The 26,150-nt window shown below is 34.5% G+C and overlaps 3 protein-coding genes across 3 annotated transcripts in view; 1 reads left to right on the forward strand and 2 right to left on the reverse strand.

Annotated features, from left to right (window-relative positions):
• LOC133336442 (protein wech) overlaps positions 1-26,150 on the reverse strand; it is a 199,589-nt gene that overhangs the window by 98,261 nt on the left and 75,178 nt on the right. The window lies entirely within an intron of this gene.
• LOC133336463 (protein seele) overlaps positions 1-26,150 on the forward strand; it is a 162,416-nt gene that overhangs the window by 46,508 nt on the left and 89,758 nt on the right. The window lies entirely within an intron of this gene.
• On the reverse strand, positions 671-26,142 carry LOC133336452 (protein vestigial). The gene is made up of 7 exons (XM_061544750.1): positions 25,978-26,142; positions 14,590-15,079; positions 11,515-11,772; positions 2,983-3,074; positions 2,706-2,893; positions 2,452-2,525; positions 671-790 (listed from the first exon to the last, which is right to left on the reverse strand). Exons 1-7 carry the CDS (start codon positions 26,071-26,073, stop codon positions 741-743), a joined length of 1,248 nt encoding a protein of 415 aa, XP_061400734.1. The 5' UTR covers positions 26,074-26,142; the 3' UTR covers positions 671-740.

The following is a 26,150-nucleotide window of genomic DNA, read 5'->3' on the forward strand; positions in this document are numbered from 1 at the left end:
TTAAAACTAGTTTGTGTGTTTGTTTTTTGTCTTGTTTGTTGCTTGGTTTGTTTGTTTAGCTTAGTTATTGTTTTATTATTTTGTTTTGTTGCATTCATTAATGTCATTTTTATCATTCTTTAATCATCTACAATTCATCCATTCTTCCAATACATTACAAATTACATTTCATAAAATTCATAATCATAACTAAACTACATATTTCTATATTAGATTTATTTATTCTTTTTCTTGTTTTTGTTTGCTTATAATTATATTTAATTTATAATTATTAATAATAATAAATTCTGTATGACTACATAGCTAAATATTTATGTATATATGCAATTACAAGTTCTTCGTAGGCAGAACTCCACCTCTCTCTTCAATGAGTTTTCACTTCTCTTCTTTTGCTATTAACAAAAATCTATTTATAAATTAAATTAAAAATAAAAATTGTAGTTGCACATTAGTCTGGGATTTTGTTTGTTCTTGTTGTTTTAATTTCTATTTAAGGGGGGAAAATGAGTTCAGTTAAGACTTTTAAGTACAATCAATTTCAAAATACTTTTTGCTGAGAACTTTCAATTCAAATGTTTTGTTTTCGTTTCTATTTTGTCGTTTTCCTTTTATTTAACTACACTCGTTTTAGTCCTGGTTTTGTCCATTGACTTGGTCGTAGTTGATTGGCTTATTGGTCATCAGTTCCATCTTCCATTGCAATGAAGAAGTATTTGTCCATCCGTTTTTTTGTTTTTATTTTAGAACCAATACAGGTCCTTTGAGGATTCTTGAACTTGGGCTTCTAGACCTGCAATTATAAAATGGAAGAGAAAAAATTTAAGAATTAATTAAATAAAAAATATAAATTAGAATTTGATAAATGGAAGAACAATAGAGGCATGTCAATATCGATCCATTTTCTTGAGCCCCCCTATTAAGGTCACAACCTATACAATCGTGGTGCCAGTAATTTAACATTTCCCGTTGTTTTATGGAAAAAATATTTCAATATAAGCCCACGTTTAGTTATAACCTCAACATGACTGTAGTTCCCTATTTTCGCTATATTGAAGGTTTCAACAGCGCTTTCTAGCCGAAGTGACTGTAAATTTACATTATAACTTCTTGAGTGAGTGAAAATTGCAGATAAAATTGTCAATATAAATCCATATATCAGTTCTATTTATGGTCGTAGGCGCATTATCAAATCTTAGTTGCTGTAATTTGGCATTCTGAGATTTTGGATGGCGTAAAACTTATTATATAACGGTAAAGTCCCATTTTCGGTATTTTGAAACTTTTAGGCTCATTTTCAACTGAAGTGACTATCATTTTGGAGCTAGAAAAATTTCTGTGCTGAAAACATTCCATAAATCCATTCCATAAATATTTTAACATAGACCATCGCCAACTTTGTGTGTACTTATTTGGTATAGATAGTACAATATTTCGTACACATTTTGTTCGCACCAAGTACGAATGTGTACTTTCTGTGTACTTTCTGGTAAAAAATTCTATAAAATCCTAATATTTTATTTTTTTGCACCAAGTACATATAATTAGATGTACAGAATTAGAACTTTTTGGTACAAAAAATATTAACTAAATTAATCTGTACAGTTTTGTAAAAAATATAAATGTAGTTGATATCGACTGTAGTTGATTTCGACTGTAGTGCAAAGGTACTAAAAAAATACTTATACGAACTTTCCAGTGAGAAAAAGTGTACAGAACTAAAAACATACAAGACATTTCGAATATGTATTTTCCCAACGCCATAAATAGTACAAAAATAGGATTAATAATAAAGAAGGTACAAAAAAGGTACAAAATTTCATGGAAAATGGTAACCTCTTACCTTTCCCTGAACTTTTGAATTTCGTCGTTTTGGCCTATTTCGATTGTAGTATCATAATATTCAATGGTACTGCAAATAATAATTTTGTACTTTTCAGTACAAAAAGTATGTAGAACTTATAAAAAATGCAATCTTTCGAATACGTATTTCCTGGCACCATAAATAGTACAAGTTTGTACTTTTCTGTACAAAATATATATGGAACATTAAAATGTTAGATTTTCGAATCAATATTTCACCATAAATACTGCAAAATAAAATAGTACAGAAGAATGATAACCTCTTAAATTTCCGGTATTTTTGAATTCCGTCGTTATAAACGACATCGATATTTTGTACTTTTCAGTACAACGAAACCCTAAAAAAATCTAGATCTTTCGAATAGCTATTTCCTTACACAAAAAATAGTACATATGCTACAAAAAGCGTACAAATTTTATAAATCCATTAAAATGAACATCGATAAGGAATGAATGTCGATAATCCCTAATGTTTAACAATATTTGTAGTCTAATTTTTCCAAAGATTTAATAATGAAATACCTTCAAACTCCCGAATTCTATAGAAAAAATCAATCTTAGACTGAATTAAGAAAAAAACATGAAACTTACCGGCCATTGTGGGGTAACTAGAGTAGGCGGCAGCACTTTCGAGCGCATGTGCTGTCTGTTGATCATGATGCAGTCTAAAAAATAAATAAATAAAAAACAAATACAACAACAAATTAATTTTTTAAAATCTTAAGAATGAAAAAAATCAAAATAAACGATTCTAAATCTAATTTATGTAAACATTCTGGTGAAATTCGTTCATTTTCAATTTCATTTAAAATCCGATTTAATTTTCTTTAATATCAAAAATTTACCTTGAACTATGGCTATACTGTTGGGGCAGACGCAGCAGACTACCATATTGGGCCATATTATGATGATAGGCATGAGCATGGGCTGCATGGGCATGGGCGGCATGAGCATAGGTGCCATAATGGGCAGCGGCATGAGGTACCCAGGGATCTGTGGCATAACCACCCTCCGATGAATACAAGTCGCTCATCTGCAAAATACGCCAACAAAACATAAATAAATAAAGGACATTTTAAAATTGTGTCTGTTTAGTTTGACATTTTATTGCCCTTAACTCACCTGAGGATGTGTGGTGGCTGTAACAGGATGCACATAATTGCTATTCCAAAATGAAGGTGGGAAATTTCGCGTAGACATAGGAGTTGTGGTATCTGAAACGAAAGATAAACACAAAATTACGATATTTTATTTAACAACATAAATAGAATGGAAGTGAATCATCCAACTTTGGTGACAATAAACGCCTGATTAAGAACTAATGCCTTGAAACCGCTGTAGCATTGCGAAAAATGTTCAGCATCTTCATTATGGTCGTTATGGTTTGTTGCCTGCAGAACACCACCAACTGCCAACAAGTTTCCATTTGATTAAAATCGCCAACCAAAAAACGGGCAGGATATCAAATAGGGGACGACACATGGATCGGGGGAGGAGGAGAAGGCGGTGGAGTCGTACCAGCACACTCCTCGTTTACAACAAAGTGAAGCGAAACGAATAACGAATTCATGAAAATTTGCCAACATGTGAAAAGTGTGCCTTTACTAACGAGTACACAGGAATGTTTCTTCATCATTGCATCTGCAAGGAGGAGGCGGCGCGAGAGAGGGAAATCGTATGCGATTCTCATTGAAAATGGAAAGTCAAATGTGGTACATTTTTAGGAATGCATTTAAGGGCACATATAGTGGAAGTGCCGTGCAGTTCCCTTTACTCATCATCACAACGGCGGTATCTCCAAAAAATAAAAAAATACATATATTCCCAATACACACGCACACACACACACACACACATTTTCAACAAACTGCTGTTGCATTCAAGATTTGGAGAACAACATTCCTGGCAACTTGTTTTCAATACAGTTTGTGATGTGATGTTTATGCATGTCGTTCTTCGTCGTGCTCCGCATGGAAGGACCACAGCTGTATTTTGCCTTCAAAACATAAAATAAAATAAAAATTGCTAATGGTGGGGTGCTGCCAAACTACCAACCAACCAGCCAGCCATATATCCCCATCCAACCTTTTTGTCATTTCTTACAATTGCAGAACTTCGAGTTTGAATGAATGCTCGCCATCATCGGCATCAACCATGAGCTCCAATTGTCGTCATCATTGTCGTGGCTGTAAAACGTTTTCTTTTTGTTTTCCTCCACTCTCTGTGCTTCGTGAAATTCTGATGCGTCTTTGATGCTTTGCTTTTAAAGCGAAAATAAACCGCTTCGGTTCAGCAGAGTCATTAAAGCAAGGCATTTTAAGCAAGAAAGGATATACGTGTTGGTATGCCGGAGGACATCAGCAGCAAAACGCCAATGACTTATGGTCATATTATTTCGAACTACAAAAGGATTTGGCGACTAGGCGGGTTTTTTTTAAAAAGTTATTTGATTTTTTATTTGAATATTTTTTGTTTTATTTTCAAATGAAAAATAAATTCTATTACAGAAATGTGAAATAAGTTTTCGAAAAAATATGAGTTTCATATAAAGATGAATGAACCGGCGTTATGGCTTGAAATTCTTCAGATGGAGGATATAGGCAGCACTACAGATGAACTCCTTCTTATTGCAAATGTGTTATATCGGTCCACGATTTGCTATGCCCCCATTTCGGTATTTTGGGGATGTAGGTGACCTACTTTCTATTGAATTGAAAGTAATTTGATATATGGGCTCTCCTACGGCAATACATATACATGCTAATATGAGTCCAAATTTCAGTATTTTCCCAACTGAATTGGCTATAGAGCGGAACGATTACAGGTATTTTAAAAATAAAGAAATCGAAACGGCTGAATTAAAAAAAAAATTGAAAAATGAGGCCGTGTCGTTGGCTATCTAAAATTCACAGAATTGTGGAAACACTTATCACGGATTTTGCACCAGGTCACACGCCTCAAACATCGTATTCACTGGCATTAGTCCCCACTGAATTCTTCCTCTTCCCAAAACTGAAAACTCCGATTAAAAGGGAAGGGTATTGGATATTGGTTATACCAAAAAGTGGAAGAGGAAAATTATGGCATAAGAGGGGGCTTAATTGGAAGGGGACACAATATTTATAGATAAATAAACGATTAATTTTTTGCTCAGACCTTAACGGTTGATTTTTGATCAGGCCTCGTATTCATTTCGCGAATTTTTCTGTCCTCAGTCGTACGGCTAATGAGAGTATATACGCTCTGATACGGCAAACATGTGCCTCATCGAAATATTGGTTTTAGTTCCTATGTTTCTTTAGACCAAATCCGTTTCAGACAATTTGGAATCTTGTTCATCATCGGTCACCATAATTCTCGAAGGGCGTAGCCGTCTTCATCCACTCTTTTCACATTCACATATTTCTTCCAAACATAGTTCAAGTTCGAAGATGGGGATTATCGGTCCACTCCTTCTAGTCCCTCCCCCGCAAAATGGTAAAAATTGTGCTAACGGACTTCCTGATTTTAACCAAACTTTGTACAACTTATTATTCTTACCAAGCATAGAAAGTCCGAAGATGGGACCTAGTGGTGCACTCCTTTTGGTACCTCCCTCACAAATTTTTAAAGATTTTCATTATTTATAAATACAGTATCAGGATGGAAAGCCCATCGCAACCTATTATCTTCGCCAAACCTAGATCAAGTCCAAAGGTGGGACCCGCCTGTCCTTTCCTCTGGTGCCTCCCCCAAGAAAGGGTCAACATTTTGTAGACTTGTAAATTTAATTTGAAGCGAATTAAATAGCCGACTTGATCAAAATAAAATCCGAAACCTCGTTCAATTCCAAACCATAGGCTGTGGGTATATATCTGTAGAAACACCGACTGAACTTTTTTACTTGCTAATGTCTACATTCATTATGACATTTGTTCGGCAAGGACATACATATCTACCGTATCTTTTCATCTTTAAAAAATTGTCATCCTTTCCCCTTTGTCCCTGAATTCAAATGTGTAACAGTTAAATGAATTGTAAGATAAGTCGATAAGATAAGATAACTATTTCTAAAAAAATACCACCAACGAGGTGGTCAATTTTGAATTAGTTCTCCTTTTTTGTGTGTTGACCGAAAACTCATTTCCCTTTAGGGCTCATGATTCTTATCTCTAATTGCACTGACCTTTTGTCACCAAAACTAAGACAGGTATCTTAACAACGAATTTCCAACCAAAATTATTAAGACATCAATGATTAGGAGAAAAAACATACACACAGACACCACCAACGCTGTTGCACCCTGTGACGTTGTTGTTGCTACTGGACGGCATCTTTAAACATGTTGTTTTGTGGTAATTGATGCTAAAAGTCAATGATTACAGCAAACGGCAACTGACTACTGGTCTTTGGTGTGTTGGAACATCTATCGACATCAACGTGTGCGAGCATTCAATTTCTAGCTACTACTGTTCTGTATGGAATTAACACAGCATGGAATGGGAGCTGAAATGGGTGCCTCTTCTACCAAATCTGCCAAAAGGTGCCAAGCAGCAAAACTCCACAGTTGTAAAATACAAGTTGTCTTGACTTTGTTACTCTCCTCCTTTACGCTCATACGAAACGTATTTTGTTTTTGTTTTGTTTTTTTTTTTTCATTCACAAAAGGAAAGGACCTGTTCTAGTAGGGCGGCTCACGTTTTGTGTATTTGTGGCACACGAATACTTGTTATTTATGTTAACTGTGTATGCGTGACATTAATATGGCATTATGTGTGGCAAAGAGTGTATATATGTATGTGTGTGCTCGTTAAGGTAAAATGGTGGTAGGTTGGAATAGGAAATAGGAGAATGTTTTGTTGGTCCTTCGTTGGTTTGTTTGGTGGTTGGCTGACTGGTAGTTACCATGACTAGAGTTCAGCTTGTGTTGTTGTTATTGTTTTCTTGTGCGTGTGTGTATGTGTTTCTTAATGAAAATTCTTCAGCGTCATTCTTCAATGATAAAACGTCGCATTTTGTCGACGTACATGAATAATAAATGAGCGTTTTATTGAACTTTTGCTTGTAAGTTTTATGCTAGGCCGTTTATACATAAATATATTTTACTTGATATTGTAGAGCACCAACCTGCACCACGACCACCAGGGCCAGCTGACACGGTGGCGAAATGTGAAAAGCGTTGCAATTGTTTATCATCGTCAACGAGCAGTTTAATTTATTGCTATTTAGAATATACATTTTTTGTTTTGTTTTTGGTTTTGTCTAAGGTCGCTTGTTGTTGAATGTTGTATTTAAAATTAAATATATGGTGTACCTAGAACAGGTCGGTAGCATGACAATGATGTTTGCAAGAAAAAAGGGGAACAGAAATTCACAATGAAACACAGAGATGTTAGTATTTTTCTGGGCATTGGCTCAATATTTCGACTGATTTTTTAAGAAATTTTAATCAAAGTCAATGAGGGATAATTTTGGTAACATCCTTTGCAAAGGTCGACATTTTAATAAATCTAAATAAATGCTTTGTTTTCCCCAGGCAGCAAAGTATACAAAATTTCATTTCGGGGGACCCGGGCCGACATACCAATCCCGGCCATTTTACTCCTTACCATATGTCGGGGAAAACGCGAACTTTTTTTCTAAAAAATAATCACTTTTCAAGTCCAATTGGGTCTAGGAAATAACATTCCTACCAAGGCTCATAGAATTTCATTACTGTGACCATAGAAATATGTACAAATGCGTCGTTGCCCTGATTATGCTTGAAAGGGTGCAATCGATACCACAAAAAATGCAACTAGCCTTTCAAAAAATCCCGATGTCATATATGGAAACTATATAAATACTCTGGACCCTAAAGAAATAATAAGGAACCGATGTTTAAATAATAAAATCATAGGGCTTCGGAATTGTTTCTATGAAAAATGGTTTAATTAATAAAATCATATGCCTTCGAAATTGTTTCTATGAAAAAGGGCACTCCAAAAAATTAGCTAATTTTATAAATAATTTAAAAAAATCTGAGATTTTTATCATAAACCTATAAAAGTTCTTAACCGGATGTAGCAGGTATTCAACACCAAATATCTCTAAAATTTTTCGTATATTCTTAGCGGAGAAGTATCTAATATCTAGTGTATTCCTTACTCTAAATCGATTACAAAATTGTTAGCATCCTTACAATAAATAGGCTACGTGAGAATAATATCAATTCCAAATACCCGAAATGTGTGTTACTGCTAATAGTGCACCCGAGCAAACATAAGGCAACTGATGCCCGCCCAAAACCACAACTCACACACAAAATATTTCTCAAATACTTTTGTTTACGAATTGAAAATTAGGAATTGATTTTTTATGATCACTTACACGACTTATTTACATTTTATTGCTAAATTTATAAAAAAAAAACGAAAATCAGAAAATGAGTGGAAGAGGAATGTCCAATTAAGAAATAAAAACAAAAAAAAAATGTCGAACATTTGCAAGCTTAAGGTGGCTTGGCTGTTTTGTGTTGGCGGTTGACCGACCGACCAACTGACTGCCTTGGTCTGGTCTACTCCGCTTTGGGGTGCTCTTTTGGGTGTTGACAAAACATCAACGAATGTTTTTTGGCGTTTTTCTCGTCTCATCTCGTCTTGTCTGGTTGACGTGCTTTTCTTGTTGTTGTTATTGTTACATTGGCATTTGGTTGTAAAATGTCGACGGAATTCTAAACGCTTGCCAGTTTGCTCCGTTCATATGCCAATGGCGAATACCATCACATGCCACTTGGATTCATGGCGGTTTTTAAATGCATTCATTACTCAATTAGCCAACGACCGCCGCACTCTGCTAGCCAGTCGGTTAGTTACTCAGCTCGCTAGGCTAGCCCAGCTAGCCAACCAACTGACGACAATCGATCGCAGTAGTCGTATACCATCCCACCAAAAGCCAAATACTATGACGGGTGTACGAATAGTAGGTATGAATGTTTGTATGTGCTTCCGTATGCACATGTGCCCCGGTAAAATTCAAAAAAGAACAACAACGACAATTGCATACCTTCCCCTTTGAAATTTCTGTAAAATCCCCTCACTTGAGCCAACAAAACAAAAAAGTGGGAAAATACAAAAATATCACAAAATGAAAACAATTTAAAAGCAATCACATTTGTTATTTGGCTAAAAATACCAGCCAGCCTCAAAACTGCAACCAGCTGAAGAAGTCGCCGAACATAAGCAGGGAAAAAAGGTATTTTTTCGTGTCGTTTCATTTTGCTCGCATTGGTTGAAGAAAATATGGCTGTGTGATTGCAACTCAAATCTACTCGCAGTCGACAGCAGCAGCAACAACAACAAATATGTGGCAGTTGTTGTTGTATTGGCAATTGATGGTAAATGGGTAGTATGTACCAACAGCTTTGGCCTGATCTGGTCTCCTCTCTCTATCTCTTGACTGGGTTAACAGAATTCAGCCACAATTCGCCGTTCGCCGGCGACGATAAGAAGAACAAGCAACAATTTAATTAGATGCCGCTTTGATATACTCGTAAATGCAAATTCTTTGAATTGCATGATTTCTTTTTTTATTCGATTTGTTGTCGTTGTTGTTCGTTTTGTTGCCTTTTGGTTTTCGATTTCTGTTTTTAGTCGATCGAACACATTCCATTCTATTTTTGTTCGCATTTAACCGACAAAAAGTCTCTGAAATTTTGCTTGCTTGAATTATTTTTGTTTGTTGTAGGAAACAGAGAACAGAAAAAACACACAATAAAACAAAATCCCCAACAACAACAACACAACGAATTAAAACAAACCTCTTCAAAAAAAAAAAAAAAAAAAAAATGCAGACCGAATTGCCCGTACTGTGTGTTGTAGTACAACGACAAGTTCGACGATTATGGGCCAAAGTATTTGCTTTGCAATGTTCGCTGATATGCTCAGAAAAATTCAAAATTTTGTTTTGGCATGGCAAAGCAAAATGTTTGAATTTTTAAATAACCATAAATAATAAAAAATAATAAAAAGATAAAGTGGTTAACAAGTCGAAATGGATTAACTCCAAAAAATATTCATTTATGAAGTTCGTTAAACAGATGTTTTTAAATCAGAGTTTGAAGAGAATCAGAGTTTGAAATCTGGGATAATATTAATAAAACACGTTAAATATGAAATTGCAGTAGTCGGAAAATTAAAATTGATTCCAATTACGTAGACAGACATTATCAAAAAATTTTTTTGATATAAAAGGCGGCAAGGTTTTATATAAAGGGCGGGATACTACATTTACAGAAACAGCTTTATTAAATTGGGTACATTTTATTCGTTTCCTGCAAGTGTTTGGTCCTAAAAAGCTGAAGGCTTCTCTATAGTGTCTAGAAAACTTACTCTTCTTAGGACCTAGGTTCACATATCAAAATGTTAGAATATTTCAAAAAATCAGGACATGATTACTTTTGTATTACATGTATTGAAGGAAGGAAAGGACTGCAAATTAATTCCAATTTTTTTTTTAATTTTTTCAAAGGCAAATTGAAACGGTGGCACAGGAGACGAATTCATTATTCCTCTGCTATCGAATGATTATGTTGTGAGGGATCCAGCAAAGAGAAAATTCAAATCAAATTCCAAATCTCTTTTGACAAAAACTTTTATTAATATGTTTCAGAACAAAAGAATATTTCACCTGATCTTACAGGGTAATCCAATAAATAGACACAATGAAGCTCACCTGAATTTAAGAGTTACGCATGATATAAACATTTAGCTAAGTTTACAAATTAAAAAATTATTCCCTAATAAAATCTCGACATGGAACACAATCTCCTAATAAAATTATAATTTGTCAAAAGTTTGACAATATTTAAGAAACTTTTTACCACCATGTGACACATATAGATGATGTAGTGGTAAAAAAAGTACTTCAACAACAAAAAAATATAAACAAGCCGTCCACAAAAGACAATCACGGGCAACAGCAAGCCAGAAAACGTTCCATTTCCAACTCTTTGGTGTTGAGATTTTATATTAAGATGTGTGGCGGCATTGTCACAGTGGCTGTCACTGGCAACAGCCCCACATCCCTGATGACGATGATGACGACGTTGACAACCACAAACAAGCATTAGGTGGCACAGCTACTCATGTTATGTGTCATGTTGGCACTTTTTCTAAGAAATTGAAAACCGAACGAATAAAGAAGACAGTCGCGCGCGATTTGGACATGAAATGGGCCCTTTAAATGCAATGAAGTGAAATGTATCCTGACAAAGTAGGGAGATCGCAGTTTACTCCCAATTGTTAATGAGCAAATGATATGTGTAATTTCGTATTTCATTAAATTGAGGCTCCGCATCAGCAGAGCAGCCCCCATCAACATCGAGTAAAATCTGTGCATGACATTTACATGACAGCTTGAAACACTTTTGATCTTAACAAATGATAAAGTACTATGTCGTGGACAAACAAACAGACATACATGCATTTGAGAGAAATGGAGAGGCAAATGTCTTAATAGCTGTAAATATACCATACATATGTTGCATTTGTTACATACGCCACTTTTATGATGATCAACAATTTTGGAATTGAAATATTGATTTTAATAATGTATTATTTATGGGAAATTTCCCTTAGTCCCGAAATTGATTAAAAAGACGAAAAAAATATATGCGCTTTTTTCTCAGGTACTCACCTTTACTACTATTAAGAGCTCGCGAGAAATGTTCATCCACCACGCTAGCTGTATCACCGGAATAATTTGTAAATACGACGCAGGTTGCTGATAAATACTGTGCTCTCCCCTGACCGGCATTTATGCTGCCCGATGTGTCCAGGGCCATGTCTTTGGGACCAGGACCACCGCTAGGGTGCATAGAATGATGGCGCGGAGAATCGGGACCAGAGGAACAAGATGACTCATTATGATGATGATGGCCGCCAACTAAACGTGCTGAAAAAAAAAACAAAGGATTAAGAAAAAATATTAAAAACATTTATAAATTATTAACACAAATATTAATAAAAAATGTAATGCATTTTTTTCATAAATTATTTTTTAAGAAAATTTAAAATTTGTTTAATAAAAAAATATGACTTTTAATGTCAGTTCATTTATAAAAAAAAAAATATAAATCGCTTTTTTATTTATCATCATAATTCGCGTATTTTCTGCTTTTTGCCTTATTGTTGTTGTTATTATTATTGTCGATATGGCTGTTATTGCGTGTTTTTGTTGTTGTTTTTTTTATAAATGCTTGTCTCAAATTTAATAAATAGCATCAGCCAAGGAATTTGTTTGGAATTCATTCCGACATACCAGTGCCACTGTCACTGGCTGCCTACTTTTGTCTGCTTTGGTTACTTATCGTAGATATGTATGTTGAAATGTTTGTTAATATACATCCCTACTGTTCTGTCTATATGTATAGTGAGTTTGTGTTATAAGAATAAAAAAACAAACTATCTGAAAAATTTGCAAATTAATTAGCAACGTGTGCTGCTGCTGCGGCAGTGTTTCATGCGAAGGAGTTAAATGAGCATCACTGGGCAGAATATTATTAATAGAGAGGGTCCAATATTAATTTCTGGTGAAAATAACCTGCCAACAGGTATTTGGAAGAGTATTAAAATTTCATATTTTTTTAATAGAACTCTTCTGGACCCACTTCGACCGGACACGAAGTTGTGGAAGATCTCCAAATATTACATTTATTTGGCAATGGTATATACTCTTAAGTTATTTCCCAATTAACCTAGAATCGTGGTATTCTCTTGTGTGAAAAGTATGTCTCTTTCTTGGGCACTAAATGTACATTAAAATCGGACTACTTCCCCCTGGCTTCTTACTTGGATTCTCCATTCAAGTTTTTACTTATTTTAGACTCTCACCGTATACTCTCTTTATCTCTCTAAAGCAATTGTTAGTTATCTTTATAATCTTTAATTTTAACACAATTTCTTCTTTCTATCTACCCCCTTCCCTCTACTTATTCTCCCACTTATATTATATTTCATATCTGTGCAAATATGACGAGTATCGGTTACTTTGTTACATTCAATGGTTCATAGCTTTCACAGCTACAAAACGATCCAAACTTGTAACAGTCATATTTGTTTAATCACAACTTGACAAAATGCTGTTCATTTATAAATGCCACAGCATCTCAACGTCTCAGCTACTGTTACGACCAGAAAATGCTAAACGTTTAGATGGACTCGACACCATATTAAATAAAACGACATTCCAAACATTTTTTTGCATTTGTTGTTGTTGTTTTTGTTGTCCAGCATAGAGTACTGCCTACTGGTGTGCTGGTGGCACACAAACGCACGCACACACATACACACACACACACTGACTTCCAAATGGTAGCCTACACGCTGTTGTGGAGCATCATTATACGCGCCACCACACCACATGCCCACTCACTTACTGACTGGACGCATGGATGGATGGATAACTGACTGCCCGGCCATATGTATCCCTGTTGTGTCCAAAAGAAGTCATGAAACCCAAAACAAAAAAATCTCGGACGCATAATTCTGAATGATTGAGTGAAACATTGATTTTTACAAGCGAACCAAAATCAAATCATATTTTGAGTGATTGAAGCCAAAAGTCATTTTTTTGTTTTGATTTCGGTTTGAGATTTAAGCCACACTTTTCTCCATATATGCCAAACATGATTTATTGTGTTTTAAATATGTGATTTTTTTTTTTTTGAACACAAATAAATGATTTTTGAAGTAAAAAATTGTAAATTTTTGGAGATGAGATTTGATTTTGTAGATTTGATTCGAAATCTGTAACCATTCTTTTTTTAAAGTAGATTGCATTAATACTAAGGATTCTGGATTAAGGATCCATATATTGAATCTCAAAATGCAGGACTTAAACGGCATATAAATTATAACTTTTTCCTGAGTTAACCTACTTTTTAAGAATTTTTTTTTTTTTGACATATGTATATGGAATTGAGAACTTAAACCCACTGGTTAACGAAATCCAGTACAATGTAAACTTATTATTATTTAAAATCAGCGTTCCGGTAACATTTTCCAACCGAAGTAGGTGTAATGTGGTATTCCCGATTCTTAATTGATGAAACTCTTCTGCGAAGAAATTTTTCAATATACAAAGGTGCATGTTTTTACATAGCTTCCATATTACAGCAAGATTCCATTTCCTAACTATTAAAAAAAAAAAAACTTAAAAAAAAAATTTCGCAGAAATATTTTCAAAATATGTCATTGTTTTCACATAGACACAATGGGCCTATGACCCACTTTTGGTATTTTAAAAATTTAACCAGCATTTTTCACCAAAATTGCATTCATGGTTCTTGTTGGGCCAATAACTTCTTCGCAGGAAAATTTTGATACAAATGTTATAATCCATATAAGGACCTAACCTAACACCTAACAGAAATTTTGCAATTAAGTGTATGATTTGCCAGCACATAAGGGTCCTGACCAATTTTTTATGAGTATGTACTTAAGACGTTTATTTTGAATGGGGTTTAAGTCTATATTTTCTTATGTTGAGATATTTGAAAGTTTGTTTCAAAAATATTGTCAAGTGGAATTCATTTTGTTTTTGACTTTGTGCCTTTAAACATGATCGAATATATAACGTAATATGTTTTTTTAAACATTTCTAAAAAAAAACAACATTTGTATCAGAACCTAAAATGGACTTAAACCACTTTTAAAATAAACGGCGCAATCGGTCGTTGTACGCAACAAAATCTTTCGATATTTTACCTACCTTCAGCTTCATTGCGCGCCACTGAACCCAGATCTTCTTCTTTGGTATGTGTTCGGCTGCCGCTGCTGTGTAACGTATTGCCTAGGCTGCTGGGACCCATGAGACCGCCACCCGTCGTCGCTCCGCCATGTACCACTCCAGATCCTGACAGATTTGAACCCAAACCTATACCAACATTGCCGACCAGACTACCGCCATGACTACTACTGGGAACACCACCACCACCGCCGGCTCCAGCTCCGCTACCATTACTACCCGCACTCAAGGGTAAATTTGCACTTAAACTAGAGGATGAGGAGGCATGATTTGCAGTTTGGGCCGCTGCTGCAACCACAGCAGCCGCTGTATTGTGGGCAGCGGCAACAGCTGCCGCCGCTGCATTTGCACTCACCGATGGCGGTAGAATGGGACTGCAGGGTGAATGTGAACTGCCCGAGGCACTCGATGAGGCCAATTGTACACCCGACGATGAATACAAGTCTTGGTTAAACTGGAACGAAAAAAATAAATAAATAAATTAGCAAAAACAACAATAACATACAACAAAATCACTTAGCAAAAAAGTTCATTAGCTTTGCATTTTATTTTATTTTATTTTTATTTTGGCATTGTCTCTTAACCAATGTCGTTTTTGCCAAAGTTAATTGCATATGACACATTTAGGCTAATTTATGAAAATGGAAAAATGCACACACACGTACATACCAACCTACATGAGTATCTATAAAACATGTCAAACCATAATATTTATTATGTAGGCAATATCGCCCCCTATCTTCTCTGCAGGCAGGCAGGCAGGCAAAATAATTATAACAAAGCCTTTTTCATTCAATTTGAAAATAGACACAAAACGTGTATAAGGTTACATACTTCCCTACATGCATACATATGTACATACTGTATGAAACTTACACACATCAACTGCCATTAAAAATTGTCTAAGAATGCCTTAGATATTTGTATTACGTACACACATACACATCTGTGTATATATATCTAATAATAAACATAAGTATCGACCGGTGAAAATCATCCGCTGAATGCCATCCGTACACATCTATGGAGAAACTATTTTGTTATTGTTTTTTGTGTCGATTGGAAAGTGTCAATAGAAAATTGTTTTGCAACAAAAACGGAAATATTTTAATAAACAATTTGTTGTGATATTATATATTATTATTATTTTTAGTAGCACAATAACAAATTGTTATCTTCATTTATGGATATTACAAATTAATCAGTGCATTTTATGGCAAGCATAAATGAACATGCATTCATCCATTCATTCATGTGAATGCATGTTAAAATAATTCATAAAATTTTGTGAATGAAACAAAAAACAACCGGGTTCAAGATACAAAATATATTTATAGATTTTTCTGTGCGTAATTTGGAATATCACTTGAACTTGTATATTATATCCGGATATAATGCTTTTTAATTAATTTAATTAATTACTCAGATGAGGGAGATGTTTTATATATTTTATTATTAATAATATTGTACAATAACGTGTATGAAAACTAATAATTGAATAAACATTTATTTGGTAACCAACTTCATCATTTTAGCGAAATTTCTACCAAGCAATTTCTTTAGATTTGGAAAGAGGAAAATAATGCCTCAGGGCTAAATATGGACAAGCATTCTTTATTTTAAATTTCGACTAATTCGACAAAAGTAAAAACTGTTTGAGTCTAGAAAATTAATATGTTGTTAAATAATTTGAAAAAAATTTAGTATATAATAAAAATTAAAAATTTATAAAAATATTTTAACGGTGTCTACTTAAAAAATATTTAATATTCTTTTAAAATATCTAAGCCTTAAAAATTATTTTTCCACTCCTTGAAAAAAAGTTCTTCTGAAATATCCAAAAGTGAGGGTTAATATATCCACCTTTAAATTTGTTTAAATACCCACGCCTTGAAAAATATATTTTATAAATATCAACGACGATTTCTTAATAATGACTGAAGCGTATCAACTCTATTTTATTCAAATTTTAATTACAATAGTATAAACACATACGTTTTATTGATCATTTAAATACTAAAATCCAACTCAGTTTTAAACATTTGAAATTAACGGTTAACTATGTAAATATTTTGTAAATAGTACTAAAAAACTACATCTGTGAATCTACTACATTATTACACAACCAATACTAGACGATGATCTTGCTTCTCATAAGTAGTACCTAAGCTCAATTTAATTTCAATAAAATCAGCTTCACTCCGAGTCCTGGACTATCCGGCTCTATTTCGCTTTAGCGAACACTGAAGGCTTAAGATCATTACCCACGCTTGCCCAAGTTGATGGACTAGATCATAAGCTGGAAGTAGTTCCTAAAACAAGGATAGCCAACATTATTTTAAATCTTGGTGTTTCGAGTTGCTTTATTGACGCCCAACGTGGGGCAAGCCTCATTGAAACCAAAGGAGCGTTCTTTATGACTCAAATATTGTAGTGGAAATGGAATTTTCTCACATCGAAAAAGGGATCGCGGTTTATGGTATAAAAACTACATTAAAATCAGTGCTTTACTAATATCTAAAAAATCCAACATTTGAAAATTGTCTTTACTTAAATCAATTATAGCAAATCTATGCGTTAACATCCCAAAATATATGGCTTTTTATTTGTTGCCGAAAATTCGAAATTTTATACTATAATAGACAGGAAACATATTAATAAATAAATCAGAAAATATTTCCTACATTCGACGCAATGTAATAAATTAAGAAAAATGCATATTCGATATATTTATGTGTCCGCACATTTTTTCAACAAAAGTATTAACATTAAGTCGCCTAATTTCTAAGGTCTTAGGTCTTGAGGTCATGTTTATCATGTCACTGAAATAAGTCTCCCCCATCCTTTTGTCACCTCATTGCTAATGTCAAATGCACACATGTTTGGAGGGAATTTATGTTGTTGCCGCTGTTGCATTCCCTTTGCCATTACTATCCCCAAAAATACCATTCGTGCATGGCACACTAAAGGCATCATTTAATTCTGTCCCATTTTGTAACGAAAATTATTTTCAACTTAATTTAACACCTTTTAGTTGTCGAACTCTATCTTTTCCCCCTTTTCCTCTTCGATGTCGGAGTCAAAAGCAGCCACGGACTTTAAGTGGCAAACAATAATGGGTTAACCCATAATGATCACCTAATATGAGATTTATGGGATTTGTATTCTCCACACACTCAATGACAGTGGCACAAACATATGGCCCCTCTCGCCGCTCTTATTGTCACCTCATTTATTGATTTATGTTACGACAATGGCAGCCATTCAGGCGATACATTAAAGCGTGAAGTGCGGGTGCGCCTTTGCTTCGAGTCACGGTTTTGTTTACTTTGGGGAATATTTAGCACTCCATCCATGTATTTCCCCTTTCCCCTAATGATTTTTATTATTGTTATTATTACTATAATTTTGGGTTGTTTTCATAAAGAGTTTTTGTTTTACTCGCCACTTTAGCTGCCTGCTAATTATAATGTTTTGAAAACGTTTTTAGAGCTATTCGTTTGGAGTTTATTTGAAAATCTTGTTGTCATCTCAAGGGGTGGGAAATGTGATACAAAGAAAACACAGTAGTTTTCCTGTAATAATTGTGCCAAGTCATTATGGAAAATTAAGTTATTTTTAAGAGGCTTATTTAACACATCCGCGTAATGAAGATGTCAAGTTTTCTTTTACACTTACTTTAAGTATTCTTCTTTTATTAAGGAGGTTGTTAAAATTTGTTAAGTAGTTTCTAAAAAAAAAGTTACCGTTAATTTTATAGTAAAAAAAATCACAGTTCCCCAAGAGCTCGGTTTTATTTTTGAAATACTAAACAGTTACTGGTCTAAATTCGGAGAATATGAGGTCGGAGCTACCTATTCATAACCACATTCATGGAATTTCGGGACAATATCACACACATGGTATAGATTTTATAGATATTCAGATATATGGCGCCCAATTGGCCACTCTGAACATTCAGTGTCATTTGTAATTCTACGATCACAATAAAAGGCAGAACACTGTACACGCCATAAAATTTAGTGTATATTTAATTCGTCATTCTATTTGCGATACCTCGAAATGTACACCTAAGATCCCATTTAGCCATTTCCGACCTCCGGTCTGTTGAAATATTTAATCTATTTCAAAATATTTATCTTTAATCTGGCATATATCGGTCCATGTTTTGTAGAATAGCACCCATAGTTTTAGGCGCATCTTCCAACAGAAAGACTGTAGTTAAAAATTCAAGTTCTTGGAGGTCAAAAACAGAACATCAGCAATCCAGCCCAACCTTCTGAGACAGGTGGGTACTCAAATTCCAAGTCAGAAAACGAATGTAAGACCTACATCGAATATTGGAGGAAAGAAGTTTCAAATAAGATGTTTAATGAAGGTAGCTAGGATATTGTCAAGCTGACGACAAGAAAGAAGGAGGTATTTGGGGCAAAGAGGCCTGTGCAGACCAAGATGAACCGATGAAATGAGAGCGGTTCGTCCTGGATCTTCAGAAGAATAAACCTAGCCTTCCCTTCACTACCTTGGAAGCAATAAAGAGGATTAGGTCTCAAGAATATCAGATAAATGACAAAACTGCAACGGCTTTCCGACGGCTTACAAAAAAATTAAGCTGAGCCATTTCCTATTTAAAGTCCTTGGACTTAGGCGGAATCTTCCATAAAGACCGGGAATGTCAGGAAGCCGATAGACTGGAAAGCCGATCTGGACTATCTAATGTTTATGTTTGAGACGTCGTCAGGCATGGAAGCCCTGAGAAAATAGGAACATTGTTTCCACAAACGAGATAATCAAAATAGAGCTGGTGAGGATATGGGCGATTCCTCAACCACAAGAAACTGCTACCTCTCAGAGATTGGGACAGGAAGTTCACAATAAAACGCATGATCGATGCCTTTGTTCTGCACAACAAGACAGTGCTGGTGAATAAGTCAGACGACTTCTGCAGGAAGGAGAATGAAGATGGGATTCTACTTTTGGAAGGCTTGGACAAATCTTTAGTGACAACTCAGACCTACACTAAGTTAAGGCACAATACGTGTTCAACGGCGTCTCTTCCACAATTGAGAAGGCAAGGATTGGAGAAAAGTGAAGAATCCAAGAAGACCGTATATTGGTGGACAATTAATTGAGGACATCCAAATGTACCTCCATCGAAGTGAGATAAAATTTTGGTTTTATCTCACTTTTTGACTTGACTTCTCGCCAATTTTTTGCTTTGTTAGAATAATTCTTGGTTTCATAAGGAATTGAAATATGGACTTATATGGAAAATATTGATTTAATCTGTTATTATATATGGACATGGATTCCATCCATTTTTCAAAATTTCTTATTAGAGTAGTCCCAATTTCTTCTCGATTTTCCTACTCCCAACCAATCCCCCCGCCTCTGTTTTCCAACAGCATTTGTTTCATTATCTCTGTTCATCACCGCCTGCCTATATTTGAAATGTCCTCACCTCACCAATTTCTTCTCGATTTTCCTACTCCCAACCAATCCCCCCGCCTCTGTTTTCCACAGCAATTGTTTCATTATCTCTGTTCATCACCGCCTGCCTATATTTGAAATGTCCTCACTTCGTTGTGGAACCAATATTGGCAGTACTAAAACAATGTGTGAAGTTTATTCCGACAAACTTTCAAAGGAGATGCCCATCAACAACCATACCTGGCCAACTGGAGCGTGTGGTGGACAAACAAAAACGCAAAACGCTTGGCAATGATGCTAAACAAACCCTCACACGCACACAAACACACACAACTGCAAGTACAAAAAACCCTATCGCTTGATTTATGCCGTGTGATTTTGTTTGTGACTGGTAGAACATTATCGAAATATCAATTCACCTAATAACTTGGCAAAATACTTTTGGCCATTTTCAAAGCAACACAACAGTCACCGGGTAACTTCAGTGGGGACAGACGGACGGACAGACATACAAACAAAACCGAACCGTACCGATCGACGACGTATGCTACGCCAAACCGATAAATACTTAAGGGAAAAATATCAATGCGATCGATTGGCCAAAATAAAAAGAGACACAAAGAATTCCTTTTGTTGTTTAAACGCTTCTACTTTTTTGGTATATACAACAGCAACAGCAAAAACAACAACAGAGGCTAAAGCCTAACAACAACCAACAAACAGCCAACAAACCTGGCAATGTATGTGCCTCGGCAGCATGCAATATAGGGATTTCTTGTAGAATTCACAAAAAAATAAATACAAGAAATGGTATTCCCAGATCATGCTCCCACTCGCATTGCACTCCTCTCCTCACTCTCTCGCCCCCTGGGCCAGGCTCATACATTCGTTGTTATTGTTGTTCTTAGCAATGTAGAAGAATTGTGGATTTGTGTGGTGGCGAGGGAGGATCAGTCCATTGAATACTGATGCTCTTTTGTTGCCGGCATCTGTGCTACTGCACTTTTTTGTTGTGCAATGTCCTTCGCCCCGTCACCCGCCTCTTTTATTTTGGTATTGTTCTCATCCATTGCGTCAAGCAATTGGACTTTTTTCTCCTTACCGATCGTGTTCGTTGATAAGACCAAACATTGATTATGTGCTTAAAACAACTGACAGATCAGTAAAAGATCGCAGCAAATCGTTTATGTTACCTCGTCCCCACCCTCCTCACTACTGGATGTTGCTCAAACAGAGCTATTTGTCTTTAACACAATGCGATTTACTTTTTAGAAGAAGTCACAACAAATATGTGAAAGTGTGTAACTTCTGTTTATTCTTCTTCTTCATTTTTATAGTTCGAAATTCTTGTGGACCTTCCTTCAATCATGGGAAAAAGTTGTTAATTTTTGCAAGAATTCGAAAAATGTTCAGTTTTTGTTTGGTGTGAAATATTTTCGTATTTCATTATTAGAACATAATTGAGCTGAGGAATTTTGAAATACATATTTTTTGAAATATGTATGATTTTTTGAGACAGTTATTTAAAAAAAAATAATTTGTTGTAATAAATTTATAATAGAACAAATTTAAATAGATAGGAAATAATTAACCTATACCCCAGCTTCAAAAATCGTAACAACTAGAATATACTGCCGTCCTTAAAACAGAGGAAAACTGGGGAAGCATATGAAGGCAAAAAGATAAATTTGTAGCTTAAATAGGAGTGTTCAGTAAATTATTTTTGTAACATTTAAATTTGGCCTAATTTTCTTCATATACAAGATAACCCTAATATTCCATATATTTTAAAAACTATAGTTACAATCGACTAGGTTATGACTTCAGCTTCTCAGTGGGCACAAAAAACGATCTCTATCATCCACACATATTTATTTTTATTTTATTGAACGGGTAAATTATTGGTACATAGATCCATACAAACATGGTACTGGGAAATAAGCAGAGCATCTAAATGTACGCAGTAAAAAGGTTCTACCACGATTAAAATAGGCATGCTTTTGTTTATAGAATTTACTTTCTGACAATTTTCATTACATCCTATTGGCCATTTACAGACACCTCCCATTTTTTTTTTTTTGTGTTAAATATACCCTTGTAGATAAAAAATATTTACTTGAAATTTGAATGGGGACAGGATTTGGTGTAAATGGTGCGTATAAGTATTGTCACAACGTATACGCAACAATGGACGATACAAATATCTACTTTATGTATTTTGCATAGTTGACAACCTATTTAGAATTCAGTCTGCAACTTAGACATGCTATGACGAAGCTCAAATGATATGAAAATACAGCAGCACAGTAATTCCAATTCGAACTTCGGACACTATTCTGTGGAATATTGTGACCGAACGAAAGATTACTCAACATGTACTGATCCGCAACTGTGTTTAAGATTTTCATTTGCTTTGATTAGAATTTTATAGTGATCAAACTTCCACGTGGTTATCGTGCTAATTAATCATGTACGTAGTTGGTGTCTCTATTAATTATTCAGTATAAAAAATATCTCAACATCCTTCAAATAGACAAAAGCTTTGCATGGGTCCATTGAAATGGAGACTGATTTTTGTAATATCTAAAAATCATCTTCTGCTTACGTTACAAGTGGGACTTTATTTCATATTGTGGAGGAAATAAACCCCTTATTTTCACGACTTAGACAGAAATCCGGAGGTATATAGAAGGCCTAACTAAATATTTGTTATTAGAGAGAATGCAGACTAAAAATTTTAAATTAAATTGTTGCGACATTGCTTTGGATTTTTAACTTGTTACTGTCAAACATTTCATCTATTCATAAAATGGGTTAACAATGATCTGATGCGTATTCGTTCTGACAACAATAATACGTACAGATTGACTATACTAAACAAGTAACTCTTGATATTATACGACCATTGTCTACTAAAAGTTTCCATAACCTCAAAGTAATATCCCACCATTAGAAGTTCTATGACTACGCCTTTATTTAAATGACAAATTCTCTACCCAAAAGAAAAAAATGGATTGTCTCAACAAAGAGCACGACTCCTACGAAACAATGATGATGAGCCGTTGTCAATGCTCTGGATGTTCAGTGAATTTTGGTGCTTCAAAATTTATTTTCTCTTCTTGTTTTATTTGGGGAATCTTTATTCTGAGTCACACATTACGCATTTGTATTTGTATGGTCGTCAGACGGCGATATGTCGGCTATTATGGTTGGATCAAAACGAAAAAACCGAGGAACAGGCAGCCGACACCAACGTTCCTACTAATGGCGGCAAAGACAATAAATTACCAAAAACATGATACCAAACAAACAACAACAACGACGTTTTGTTACTTTGTCTTTTGCGTTCTGTTTTGTTTGCTCATCTTCCTCTTCTTCTTTGAGTTGGGGATTTTCTTATTTGCAGGACAAACAAGCTTAAAAAAAAACAAGGAATAGCAATTTTAAAATGTTACTCCTCCATGGCCATGCCACAACATGGACTGATGCTACTTTTAGCAGCTTCTGCTGCTGCCGCTGTTATCATCATCATACATGGACTTGTATGCAACATGCTTATGCAAAAGGTAACCACTCTTGAGCATTTTTGTTGTTCTTCAATTTTGGACTTTGCCAAGAAATGTCAATTCGTAGTTAATGCTGTGGCCTTGTATAATTGGGGCCTTTTGGACACTGGAATCCCTTTGTATTGAAGCGACAGCTAGTTTTTTCGTTCAACTCCTTTCGAAAGAAAGAAGATCGAAAAATAAGAAAGAAAAAAAAACAACAACTGAACTTTTAATCGTAAAGAGTTTTTGTGTTTGTTGGCTAAAAACAACACTCTGGGCATTTTATCCATAGTGATAACCTACAAAAAAAACAAGAGCGGTCGTAGCAAACTGTTTGACATACAAATATGGGTATCGTGGGAAAATTGTTTCAGCAATGGGTCAAACATAAAGAAATAAACCCGATTTTAAAGGGAATCATATTGAGGTGTTATAGTTTGTTTGAGGGATGTGATTGTATAATTTTAAAATTACATTTTTAAGAATATTTGTGATAGAATGTGCTCTCACTACCTTGAGTCCTTTGCTTGGTCACTTTTATTAAAATCTGCCCAAAAACATTGTAGACATTTTGAAATATATTTGATCAGATCAGTCCGAATAGCCAGATAATATTAAACAAAGCTATCAAATGTATCATGGGAAGCAAATTGATTTTTTAAATTTATAATTTAAGAATCCCAAATAATGTTGAAAACAAATGCCACACGTTCCGAAAGTAGACATGATATGTTTCCATACAGAACCTATTTTTCTCTTCAAAAATAATTTGGCTAACCTTAAATATATTTTGTTAAAATAAAATTACATTATATTTTTGTGTAAAGGATGCGTATAACTATTGTTAGAACGTATACGCCGCAATGCACTATAAACATTTGGCCGGTATTCCCACATTAATCCTAAAAAGTCTATTAAACAAATATACAAGTATACAGCATGAACAGAATATGCTTTAAAACATAATTTTTTTTTTGTCTTTAAACATAAATATATTTTTGTAAAACCAAATTTACAAAATTTACATTTTAATTTGGCGTAAAGAATGCGCATAAGTATTGTCAGCAATGAAAAATAGACTTCAGTTGGCCTCTCTGACATTAGATCAGATTATGATGAAAACACATTCCAAACATTTTGTATGAGAAAAATTCTAAAATATATCAACACATTCCGAAATAGTGCCGCGCTATCCTTACCGATCTCTTGAAAATCTAAAAATCAGCTTCTCGGAAGAAAGTAGAAGCAAATATTTGCTTTGAAACCATGAGGATATATTGGAGTATAATTTAGAAAAATTATGCAATAGTTTTTTTAATACTCATTTAATACTCAAAGTGTCACTTCCATTAATCGGCAAAAATACGGAACGTTTTCTCAGTACAACGAAATAATATTCAACTTAGTTATCGCGTGCGTATAAGTATTGTCACAACGTATACGCAGCAATGGACTTTGAGTATTTAGCATATTCGACCTACTAGGAATTGTCCGATCTGGACCTCAGTTTGCCGCTCAGACATATCATGATGATGTGATTAGATATCGGTGCAGTAATTGTAACGTTCAGCATATATATGAAAAAATTGACCGAACTAAAGGTGAATTAACTTCTACGGTTCAGCAACGGTTTATAAGATTTTCTTGGATTAGAATTTGAATCAGGAGATAATCGAAAATTGTTACATAGGCAATGAACTCAAATATATTTTGAAAAACAATAAAATTTGATATTTTAGTTTGGGTTAAAAGATTCGTATAAGTATTGTCACAACGTATACGCACCAATTCCATACCATTTTTACTAATACTGCATTTCCTATTGCCGAAGAAAATAAATTGAAGTAGTATTTAGTAAAAAATAGCAAGGATTTGTGAAAATACTGCAAGGAATATATTCCCTCATATATATTCCTATCGATTTAAAAACTAAACATAAATATTGTACAGAAAGATGAGTTGAGTGCACCGGCTAGGAACCCTGTGAGATAGTGGCTGGATCAGAGTTACAGAAATTGTCAGAATTTGCAATACTTGGAGATCTTATTTATGTTCAGGCACTTTATTTTTATAGTAGCAATTTAGTAGGTCTTAGTTCACGTTTTATAACCTCCACAATATTTTCATTTCCTAATGGGTAGCAAGTCTTCCTACGAAAAATTGTTAATATAGCCCCACTGTTTAGGGATGCCTCCATACAACGGTACTTCCCCAATTTCGATATTAAAAAAAAAAAACAAAAATCTGTAATTTAGTGTTTGTTTTTTAGATATATAATATCATAAATCTCAGAATTTAAATGTTTGGAAGATTTGAATAAACATTTTGAATTTTTTTGATTTTGTTTATGATATTTTTTTTCACTGCTACTTACCCTTTCATATTGATAAAATGAGCGACTGGGTCCAGCACGGCCATATAAATATGGATAATAAGCACCGTACATTACTTCAGGGCAGGATACTGCCATGGTAGGCTCTCAAAACGTGGCTTAAAATTCTGATATTTGAAATCAGAAAACACGTTCGTTCGCAATAGCAAAAAACA

Source organism: Musca vetustissima, unplaced genomic scaffold, assembly GCF_032173495.1.
Source record: "Musca vetustissima isolate MV318-11 ecotype Yass unplaced genomic scaffold, APGP_CSIRO_Mvet_v1 utg4709, whole genome shotgun sequence".
NCBI classification, from domain to species: domain Eukaryota; kingdom Metazoa; phylum Arthropoda; class Insecta; order Diptera; family Muscidae; genus Musca; species Musca vetustissima.